Source organism: Berghia stephanieae, chromosome 11 (assembly GCF_034508935.2).
Source record: "Berghia stephanieae isolate SIO BIC M18660-M18661 chromosome 11, UCSD_Bste_1.3, whole genome shotgun sequence".
In the NCBI taxonomy this organism is placed as follows: Eukaryota; Metazoa; Mollusca; class Gastropoda; order Nudibranchia; family Aeolidiidae; genus Berghia; species Berghia stephanieae.
This window is the reverse complement of record NC_088370.1, coordinates 14,396,859-14,409,465: the sequence shown is the minus strand read 5'-3', so window position 1 is coordinate 14,409,465 and position 12,607 is coordinate 14,396,859. Positions and strand designations below refer to the sequence as shown.

The following is a 12,607-nucleotide window of genomic DNA, read 5'->3' as shown; positions in this document are numbered from 1 at the left end:
TGATAAAAAATATATTTTAAAATTAGTTTGGTGTGAAGTTTTGGGGAAAATCCTGAAAATGGCTGGTAAAGAGAGAGTTAAAGTGATTTTTTCCTTTTCTTTCCCTTGGATACTACGAACTTTTTTAATTTTCAAGTTGGCAGCTCTGCTATAGGTGTCTATTCGAGCCATTCATCGATTGTTGACACTTAAGCTTCTTTGCACACTGCCCATTGTTTATTCTTTCCTGTTCAAACCACTAAGTAAACAAAACATTTTCATTCGCCAACCTTTCTCGTTTTGCACAGTTGGTTGTGGTATAGGGGAAAGCGTGGAATTTTTGACTTTTATTATCCCTACAAACCATAAAGTAGTTATTAGAATATGTTATGATAATGTTGTAGAAGATAAGAAAGATGAATTTATCAACAGAATTATGGTTGTGTGTTTTGACGTGTTTTCTGTGTCAAGGTATTGTAAAATTGATTATGTGTTTTTTATAACGAGAGTTTCTTTATGGGATAGACACAAACTGATATTATTTCCATTAAAACATTTTTTCTATTATCTATCAATAAATAAATAAATGAATACATAAGTCATTTAATTAGTTATATATATTTATTTGTCTCGTAAAGTAAATTATCTATTCAGTCATTTATGTCATTATTATCATCAATATCATCATCATCATTAGCATCATCATCTTCAATATCAACGTCATTATCATTATCAGTATTAGCATTTATTCCGTCATTTATGTCATCATCATCATCATCATCATCATCATCATCATCATCATCATCATCATCATCATCATCATCATCATCATCATAACCATCATAATCACGATCAACATCATAATCATTATCTGTATAAGCATTATTAGTTGTTGTAGTTGCAGTAGCAATAATGATAGAAACTGTCGTGTTATCATTATAAGTAGTAGAAGAGGAAGAAGTAGTAGTAGTAATGTTAGTAGTGGTAGTAGTAGTAGTAGTAGTAGTAGTAGTAGTAGTAGTAGTAGTAGTAGTAGTAGTAGTAGTAGTAGTAGTAGAAGTAGAGGTTGTGTTATTAGTAGTAGTAGCAGTAGTATTAGTAGTAGAAGTAGTAATAGTGGTAGTTGTAGTAGTAGAAGTAGTAGTAGTAGTAGTAGTAGTAGTAGTAGTAGTAGTAGTAGTAGTAGTAGAGTAGTGGTATTAGTAGTAGTAGTAGCAGTAGTAGTAGAAGTAGTAGTGGTAGTAGTAGTAGTAGTAGTAGTAGTAGTAGTAGTAGTAGTAGTAGTAGTAGTAGTAGTAGTAGTAGTAGTAGTTTTATCATTGTTCCCTATCCATATTAGAGCTATATCCTAGACCCTTAGCAAGTTAAAATTAATTTTACAAATACAGTCAACATGTGTCCATGCAGGAAAACGATTGGAAAAATAAATCAATATATAAAGAAATCATAAACAACAGGAATAATAAACATAAGGGAATAATGAATCATTTTACTTTAAACATGAGTCATTGTTAAAAAAATTTCGGGGCGCTGAAAACGAAAAAAATGTTACTCAGAAGCTTAGATTGAAAAAAAAAAAGATTTTGATAACAACTTAATCTTATACTGGGTCCTCGATAGTTCAAAGATTAATCCGGGTGCAGTCAAGATTTTTTCTGACCCCCACCCCCCACCCCCCTCCCCCCCTCTCCGCCCTCCCTTCTGTCTACCCAGCAGTTAATTACTTGCTGAGTCTGTCAGATTTGGCGGAAAGTACTTTGACATAGACTAGTGACCTATCCAAAGAATAGCAAGCAATTTCTATTGTCAGCTTCACGCTATAAAAAAACGGGAAAACTCCAGCTCTATGGGCCCAATGGCTCTGAAGGACTACTTTTTTTAAATCTTATATTTCTACTCGTATATCCGGTTTTTAAAAAATCTTGTTTTCTTTTTTCCTCAGACACCCTGAGCTACATACGTGCTTGTTTCTTCACCAACTGGTCCCAGTTCAAGCCCGTTTCCTTCAATATCAACCCTAAACAATTCCCATCCAGACTTTGTACCCATATCGTGTTTGCCTTCGCTGACGTACGTGGGACAAACATAGGCACCACGGAGTACAACGACGTGCTCCTGTATGCAAGACTCAATCGCCTAAGACGGTCCAACCCAACCATACAACTCTTGTTAGCAGTAGGAGGTTGGGCTGCCGGTGGGGCTGGATTCAGTAGACTCGTATCAAATCAAACCAACATGGAACAGTTCTCTAACAATTTGGTGATTTATCTTCGACGATATTCTTTCGACGGTGCTACTGTAGACTGGCAGTACCCGACGGTTGACGACAGGGGAGGTAATGCCCGAGACAGATCTCGATTCACTGGACTCTTGGCAAACATTCGAGGCGCTTTTGAGGCTGAGGCCAGACTCCAAAATAGAACGCGGCTTTCCCTGTCTGCGACCATGGAAGCTAACATCACAGAGGCGAGGGGTTTCTATGAAACGAGAAGAGTTGGAAATTTCCTGGATTGGGTATTTCTTTCTGCCTACGACTTCTACGGCTCTTGGGATACCAGCACGGGAGCGCAGCACCATTCGGCCCTCTTTCCTGATATCGGTGATTTTGTCCAAGGGTGGTTAGAGGACGGGTTTCCGGCTAGTAAAATGGTTTTAGGGATTTCCGGATTCGGTAGAAATTTCACGCTTGAGTCCGAACCTTCTGGAAACGGTCAAGGTCAGTCTGTGGTATTTGAGAATGTGTCTGGTAAGTCCTCTGGAGATAACGATTTGATGGAATACTGGGAAGTGTGTAGTAATATTGCAAACAATGGTTGGAGGAGGATATGGTTGGAGAATCAAAGCGTTCCCATAGCATACGGTAACACGAGTTTTGGATCGCAGTGGGTTGGATACGACGATCGAAGAAGTTTAAGAGAAAAGGCCAAATTCATTCGTCAGAACAAGTTGGCAGGCATTGTGTTTTGGTCTCTTGATCGTGACGACTTCAGGAACATTTGCGGTGGAGGTTCGTGGCCTTTGTTGAGAACCCTCGCACAAGAGTTGTCTGTAGATGATATCAAACCCCTAGTTAAGACCACAACACAATGGCCTTCGAGTTTGGAAGCTGAGGGAAGAAGAATCACCACCACAACCAACAGCACGGATCCATCACCAACCTTCAATAAATTACACGCTACGCCAGTCAGTTCAAAACCTAAATCGAATGTTGAAGAAAATCCACGGAATAATTTTTCGACAACTTTGAAAACTGCTGAGACAACAACAACAACACCAGCTGAAAACTCAACATTCCCAACATCAACATCAACAACAACAACACCAGCTAAAAACTCAACATTCCCAACATCAACATCAACAACAACAACTACGATGCATGGCTCTGGTCTTAACACTTCAGAGGGAGTCTTTACCTCATCATCCAGCGTATTCCAAGGTTTTGGGTTTTCTACTGAACCTCAAAAGACACCAACCTCCAAATCAGACAACGCCACGTTTAGAACTAACGATAAACAAACAATCACCGCAAATTCCATGCAAAAACAATGCCGGGTCTCCAAAGACATGGGACCGGATTTGATCTGCCCAGCAAACAGAGGAAAACCGGGTCACAAGCATTCCTTCTACCTTTTCTGTGTCTCTGGGTTCTTAGCCATTGAATGTAATTGCTTGGCAGGGCACTTTTTCAACAGATGCATGACTGTCTGTGACAATGAAGAGAATTTTACATCATGTCCGTTTGTTTATTGATACCGTGGTGTCGAAAACTCAACATTCCAAACATCAACAACAACAAAAACAACAACACCAGCTGAAAACTCAACAATTTTCAACAGTTGTATGACTGTCTGTGACAATGAAGAGAATTTTACGTTATGTCCGTTTGTTTATTGACACCGTGGTGTCGAGGTAGATCTATAAAATATACGATGTACTTTGTGCATTATTTTCTCTATTAAATGTTATGTATTTTAATACTATCCGTTTAGCTAAAATATTCATTAAATCCACCAGCCGGATATCACGTACCAATACACAAAATTATGTTGAAACTTGAACGATTATAGTCTGATTGATAGAATTTAGTGAGTACTAATCATTAAAATGGCTGTTATAAAATCAATTACAAAGAGCTGAGTGACGTCACTTTCGTTCCATCTGTATCATGCACGTAAGGGTGCCGCCATTACTCATTGACTCAATTTGTCACCCACCGTCTCAACACGGTCTGATCACCTGACGCAAATATGGGCTTGTTTTAAGATTGTTGGAATAAAGAATAGTTTGCGTTGGTTTTAGAGTAGTTCCATTAGAACAATGACTTGCGTCTATACAGAGGACGTCAGCCATTCTCTATATAATTTGTAATCATAATAATAATTAAGACTAATTCATTTGTTTTTCGTATTGCAAAAGTGCTGACGAAAGGTTTGTACTCGAAACGTCCATTGTCTGTATTGTTCCCATACGAAGCCTCTCCATTTTCACTCTTTCGTTAGTATTTTCACGTTTAATAATATAATCTTAGATCGGAAGTAAATTAATATTATTAAAATGACGATTGATCAAAATTTGTTTGGTGCGTAGTTTAAACAATAGTGATTTGTGTCAATTTGATGCAATTGTTGGATAAAACCAGATTCCGTCATTAAAAGGTTAACGAATAATTATACAAATTTAATTATACGTTATCAAATATTATGAGAATTGCATTGCTGTGGGACGTGATGATATTTTCTTTCAAAACCTAGTTTGTTTGGGTTTTTTGTTTGTTCCTATTTTGTTTGTGGTTGTTGTTGTCGTTGTTGCTGTATTTGTTGTTGTTTTCATTTTTGCTTTGGGTGGGGATCGGCGGGGAGCGTCACCTCGCACTAATTTTCAGTGTGTAGTGGCTCATAGCAGGATAATCGTGATCATAATATTTCCTGTCACAAAAGAACTGCCAGCATTGTCAATCACAACAGAGATTAGATAGAACACAGCACTAGGTGTTGACTGGAACACATAGATAAGGTATGTAGTTACGATACATGTGAACGGTTCTATTAAAACGGTATTTAACTCTCTCCCTACCGATGATTTTCAATATTTTCTCAAAGTGGCAGGCTTACCCAGCAGAAACATTGATATTTTAAAATTCAAACAAGCTCTTTGCAAAACAACTTTTTGTTCTTATTAATTAAACAAAGATCATTCTTCAAAGTTTGTGAAGTACAATATAAATCTGAATAAGATAAAATTTATATCGTTGTGTCATAACGAATTTCACGATTTTGCTGTAGGTGGTAAGGACAGTTAAAGTAAAAGGTTTACAACCAAAACTGAAAGAAAACTGAACATATTATGTATATATCATTTCTAGTAAAGCAAACTTTAAATCAGTTTCATTTTCGTATCTGGATCAACTAGACATCACACCTTCTTGATATGACAAGTCACAAATATAAAATTGATGTTTGTGGTTTGATATATAAAAGTATTGAATTCGTGAGATGAGATATCACTGCGGGCTGGGATGAACGTGGTGGGGAATTCACATTGGATGGGAAATGAACGTGTATGGGGGAATTCACATTTGATGGGGAATGAACGTGGTAGGGAATTCACATTGGATGGGAAATTAACGTGTATGGGGAATTCTCATTGGATTGGGAATTAACGTGGTAGAGAATTCACATTGGATGGGAAATTAACGTGTATGGGGAATTCACATAGGACGGGAAATGAACGTGGAAGGGGAATTCACATTGGATGGGAAATGAACGTTTATGGAGGGAATTCAAATTGGATGGGATATGAACGTGTAAGGGGAATTCACATTGGATGGGAAATGAACGTGTATGGGGAATTCTCATTGGATTGGGAATTAACGTGTAGGAATTCACATGGATGGAATAACGTGGGAATTCACATAGGATGGGAAATGAACGTGGAAGGGGAATTCACATTGGATGGGAAATTAACGTGGTAGGGAATTCACATCGGATGGGAAATGAACTTGTATGGGGAATTCACATTGGATGGGAAATGAACGCGTATGGGGAATTCACATTGGATGGGTAATGAACGTGTATGGGGAATTCACATTGGATGGGAAATGAACGTGGTAGGGAATTCACATTGGATGGGAAATGAATGTGGTAGGGAATTCACATTGATGGAAATGAACGTTAGGGGAATTCACATTGGTGGGAAATGAACGGTATGGATTCAGAAAGCGATGGGGTAAGTAACTTATTGAATGACATTTTCTGTGAAATCACGTTTAATGAAACCGAATTCCATGGTTGGAATGATACGTTTTGTTCACATTGGATGGGAAATGAACGCAGGTACGTATTTATTACAGAAAAGCGATTGAGTCAGAGTAACTTCATTTTGAAATGACATTTTCTTTTTGTTTATCCATCACGTGTTTAAGAAAACCTTATTCCAGGTTGAATGATACTGTTTTTTTTTTTGTCTATATTTAGTAACAATAAGATCAAGAAGATACTTATGATAATTTTTAGTCTCATTAAAATAAGAAAAAGGATAGCAGCAATAACAACGAGAATAATGATAATAATAAGACAAAATAACATTGCTGCTGCTGCTGATTATGATGATGATGATGATGATCATAATGATGATGATAATATTATATTAGTAATAATAATGTAAAAAGAAGAATAATAAGAACAATAACAATAATGATACTACTACTACATCTACTACTACCACTACTACTTCTACTACTACTACTACTACTACTACTACTACTACTACTACTACTACTACTACACTACTACTACAATACTATAATATACTATATAAAATAATAATAATAATAATAATAATAATAATAATAATAATAATAATAATAATAATAATAATAATAATAATAATAATAATAATAATAATAATAATAATAATAATAAATATAATAATAATAATAATAATAATAATAATAATAATAATAATAATAATAATAATAATAAAATAATAATAATAATAATGATATAATAATAATAATAATAATAATAATAATAATAAAATAATAATAATAATAATAATAATAATAATAATAATAATAATAATAATAATAATAATATTCATAATATATATCATAATATTCATAATTTTATTATAATATTATTATTATTATTATTATTATTATTATTATTATATTATTATTATTATTATTAATTATCATTATTATTATTATTTTATCATTATTATTATTATTATTATTATTATTATTATTATTATTATTATTATTATTATTATTATTATTATTATTACTATTATTATTATCAATAAGGTAAGATAAGTGTCTTTCATTTGAAATGTAACAACACTCTTCAGGAGTACTGGATTACTTGAGTAAATGATCTTTTTGTTTCAGAGTGATGGCATCTTATTTTCTAGTCTAAATAAATGTTGGTCGTCAATAAAGAGCATCCGTCCTCTCTCTCTCTTACGTCCCGTCCCAATCTGCATATACATCCTGCTAATGAAATGATTATGCATTCTTTATTTTGTAACCAATTCATTATTAGTAGTACTAAGGACTGGTTACGTACACAATCCCAACTATGGGAATCAAAAGAGTAGAGGCATCGATGTCATCAAGAGATGAAGAGAGTAGGAAAGTGCCAAAATATAATAGAGAATTAAAAACATTTCGAGGCGTTGATGGGGGTTTGAACCCGCGACCTTACTGGTACGACAACTCCGCCTTGCCGGGGAGAGCGTGACTCTACCGTATGAGCTATCCAGGATCCACTCATACGGTAGAGTCACGCTCTCCCCGGTCATGCGGAGTTGTCGTACCAGTAAGGTCGCGGGTACAAACCCCCATCACGGTCGCGAATTTTTTTGAAATTCTCTATTGTCTTCTGGCACTTTCTTACTCTCTTCATCTCTTGCTGTTATCAACATAGATGCCTGCTCCACTCACTTTTCTGAATTAATGGTTTGATGTCAGGAATTGTCTTCCCTTTATGAATTCTAACCTCAATCAGATTCTGTATTGAGACCATCCGCCAGGCGCCTAAAAGGAACTTTGGAATAAAATAAAATGGTCAGACATAGCAAGCGGAAGTAGTTTCCAGTTTGAAACAAACAAATAGTCATTTCCAATTGTCAGGTACATATTCACACCTGAGTCGGGTAGAGGTAATGTGTGGAGAAATGTATCTGCCGTCTATCTTGTTTTTTAAGTAATGTATTATGTTTTTATTGTTTTTGGTGTTGGCTAACGAAGAGTTTTGAGCCCGAAACTTTCCGTGTTTTGTATTTTGTTCTTTTTTTAAAAACTGTTTTATTTACTTTTGTTTATCACTTTTTACAGTCCACATCTTAAAGCAGTGACTTCTTCAAAACCATCCGTTTATTATTAGAAGCCCGAAGAACACAGTGGAAGTGACAGAATGGATCTCATCGTTAGATACGTGGCGTTCCTTTATCTACTGATGTCTTCAAATTCGGCCATGTCTGCATCGGGACGTTTAACGAGTCATCTAACACAACACGATGAACTCATCCTTCAATACCTCGAATTCTGTAAAGTTGAAAGAGTTGTTGAGATTAGTGATCAGAACTCTATCTCATCTCATAACGAGATTCTTCGAAACGAACTTCTAAAATACGCAATGTCCTCTTCCATACCCATCCGCCATTTTCAACTCTCCACCAAAACGTCAATCAGAAATGAGATCACTGAAGTGATTCTTCAAGACGAACTGAATCACAAAGAACGACGCTATCCTACAGCGTACTTCCTGTTAACATCACGTGCTGGAAAAGTCTTGAATGACCTTGAAAACGGATTCGTGGAATATTCCAAACACAGAGGCTCAATGTTTCCACATCGATCCAAATTTCTCATTTTCTCAACGTCCTGTTCTCAAAAATCTGAAATTGTTGGACAATTGAAATATTGTATTTTGGACAATGTAGCTCTGATATCGTATCATTGCCAGACTGAGAAAAAGAACCCCTGCCCAAAGAAAATCAAAACAGTGGGTCCAGAGGTTGAAACCTTGGTGTGGCGCAATAATCGGACACGGGAATTGGAGAAAATAAAGATAGAGCATATTTTAAATTCGAAAAAGTGCGCTATATTTCCTAACGTTTACTTTGGTCTTAATGGGAAGGAATTACAGATAGGATTTCTGCGAAGCAATTCTTTAGCTAGTAGGTCTGACACCGAAACGACCGAAAGTGTACAGTTCATCACCTTTTCAATGCAAGTGATCAAATCAATGAAACGATATTTGAACTTTACAATCAATTGGTATATCCCTCTGTTTCCGACTTTAGATTGGTGGACAAATATATTGGACGTTAGGAATTCAAGTGACATTGATATAGCGGCTGGTCTATTTTATTACATATGGAATACACGTTATAACATTACATTTTCTTATCCGGCATACTTTGATCGTTACATTGGCGTATACAAGAGTGAAAATGACCAGATAGACAAAGCAAATCTAATTGTTTTCCCGTTTACAGGGATAAAAATGTTGCTGATTATAGGCAGTTTTCTATATTGCATTTTTGTCTACATCCTTTTCTATTGGGTTCTATCCAAACGGAAGATAGAGGTAGAAGAAGAACCTGCAATATTCAATGTCAAAACTTTAGACTCAAATCTTGAAAAAAACAAAAACACAAATCGTGATGTTTTTCCATTCATTCGACAATTGTACGTCATAGTGAAGACCATTTCATCCCTGGTACAATCTTTCATTTGGACTCATTATTTCCCCAAGTCTAGACCGATGTCATTAAGACTAATTCTATTTCTTTTATCAATGTTATCGTTGATATATTACGCTCTGTACACGGGCATTATGACGGCTACCATTACATCCTCATCCAAAAGAGTGTTTAACACATCATGGGAAAATCTTCTCATTGATCAGAAATTCCAGTGCAAAGTTTTAACGGACAAAAAGAACGTTAACTTTCTCAAAGTTGCCAGGTATGGGAAATTCCCATTACTCAACAGATATTGCCAAGAGGAGTTTTATTCGTATCCAATTGTGGACAATCTAGGAAGAATTTTCGGCAATCTTGAAGAAAAGAAGATTCTAATTTTGACCCGGTCACTGTTTTACCATTACCTAACGAGCAACCCTGACGCATACCCTATATATATAGATATTCCAGAACAAGTCATCAACCTCAATCTGGCGTTTGTGTTTCCGGCCAACTCCGAATTCGAGCCATTATTTTCCCTCCATTTATTACATTTTCACGCAACCGCTCCTCTTCCGCCCGATCCGCTAGTGGGGTCATATCCATACAACGTCACTATAAAGGACAACACGACAAGGAGAAAAGCAGGATTCCAACAGTTGAACAAAAACAAGATTATTCTTTCAGACCTAAAACGGCTTGGCGCATTAATAGCCGCGATGACGTCATTGTCATTTGCCGCACTGGCGGCGGAACTGATCGTGAAAAAATTGATTTTCGACGTCGTCCTTACACCACGCATTTCAGAAAAGTGAGTGGAGCAGGCACTCGTGTTGATAACAACAAGAAATGAAGTGAGTAGAAAAGTGCCAGAAGGCAATAGAGAATATAATTTTCGCGGCGACGATGGGGGTTCGAACCTGCGACCTAACTGGTACGACAACTCCGGCTTGCCGGGGAGAGCTTGACTCTACCGTATGAGCTATCCACGAATGTTCGAGCCGCCGCGAAATTTTTATTCTCTATTGTCTTCTGACACTTTCCTGCTCAGTTCATTTCTTGTTGTTGCACCACACAAATGACGTGAAGACAAAGATCCTAATGCAACAGATTTTTCAACAATTGTATTGGACTACACACACACACACACACACACACACACACATCTATCGCATCTGTGACATTGAAGGAAGATATCCAGAGAATATAGCAACTCACTAGACAATAGGGTTAAACAGTCGTGACGTCACTTCCCTCGTAATGACGCATAGTAACTAAGTAACTGGTTCTAAACTATCGGAAAAAATAGCGGACACCTAATGAAACACTTCTCCCACGTGCATAAAAGTGTATCCATTATAAATCTGATCATGTTTGGACTAATATATATTCTGATCATATGACATGTGAAAATGTTCTAGCCAGCATGAAGAATAAAAAGTAGGCTTCCAATTTTCTTTGTTTAGAAACAAGCTGATAGTTGCTGGGCGGACGTGACATCAGACTATTGAATCCAATTGCCCTTAACACATTACAACAAAACTAAATAAGAAACTACAAATCAAGCTTTATAAGTCCCTAGTAAAATCGATCCACATTTACAACTATGGACCATGGGCTATTACCGTAGCCATCGTTAACATATAGCCTGACACTGAAACCCAAAAAGACTAGCCTTTTGACTTCATTATTCGGTTTTTGCACTGACTAGTGAGTTGTCGTTAGTAGTGCTCGTGGAAACAAGTGGCCCCATTGGTTGAACTATTGAATACAACTCACGATTTGTTTTTATTTGTGACCAAAGACTGGCATTTTGACGTCATTTTTTGGTCAATGTCAGGCTATAAATTAACGATGACTACGGTTCTAGTGGAGTCATCGTTAAGTTATAGCCTGACACTAGAACCCACAAGGACATGTCTTATGGCGTCATTGTTTAGTTTGTGCTCCGCCTATTGAGTTGCCGATGGCAACGGATCTAGTGGCAAGCTATAAGTTAACGATGGCTACGGTTCTAGTGTCAGGCTATATTATGTTAACGATGGCTACAGTTCTAGTGTCAGGCTATATTATGTTAACGATGGCTACGGTTCTAGTGTCAGGCTGTATTATGTTAACGATGGCTACGGTTCTAGTGTCAGGCTATATTATGTTAACGATGGCTACAGTTCTAGTGTCAGGCTATATTATGTTAACGATGGCTACGGTTCTAGTGTCAGGCTATATTATGTTAACGATGGCACGGTTCTAGTGTCAGGCTATATTATGTTAACGATGGCTACGGTTCTATTGTCAGGCTATATTGTGTTAACGATGGCTACAGTTCTAGTGTCAGGCTATATTATGTTAACGATGGCTACAGTTCTAGTGTCAGGCTATATTATGTTAACGATGGCTACGGTTCTAGTGTCAGGCTATATTATGTTAACGATGGCTACGGTTCTAGTGTCAGGCTATATTATGTTAACGATCGCTACGGTTCTAGTGTCAGGCTATATTATGTTAACGACGACTACGGTTCTATTGTCAGGTTATATTGTGTTAACGATGGCTACGGTTCTAGTGTCAAGCTATATTATGTTAACGATGGCCACGGTTCTAGTGTCAGGCTATATTATGTTAACGATGGCTACGGTTGTAGAAGAAGAAGAAGAAGAAGAAGAAGAAGAAGAAGAAGAAGAAGAAGAAGAAGAAGAAGAAGAAGGAGAAGAAGAAGAAGAAGAAGAAGAAGGAGAAGAAGAAGAAGAAGATGCGTTTGTCAAATGGAAACAAAAGTGTGATGTTAACCTACTGGTTCCAATCTCCTATGAAGTGTGAAACCAGTCCTCATTGCTACTGATCTTGTTTCAGAGTGATGGCATCTTATTTTCAAGCCTAAATAGATGCAAATCGTCAATAAAATTCATCCATCTCTGATCTGTTACGGCCCGTAATTATA

The 12,607-nt window shown here is 36.7% G+C and overlaps 1 protein-coding gene across 1 annotated transcript; it reads left to right on the top strand.

Moving 5' to 3' along the window:
* Positions 1–283: 283 nt before the first annotated feature.
* LOC144956565 (chitinase-3-like protein 1) lies at positions 284–4,725 on the top strand. The gene is made up of 2 exons (XM_078887147.1): positions 284–450; positions 1,922–4,725. The coding sequence occupies exons 1-2, from the start codon at positions 396–398 to the stop codon at positions 3,727–3,729; spliced, it is 1,863 nt and encodes a 620-aa protein (XP_078743273.1). The 5' UTR covers positions 284–395; the 3' UTR covers positions 3,730–4,725.
* Positions 4,726–12,607: the final 7,882 nt, after the last annotated feature.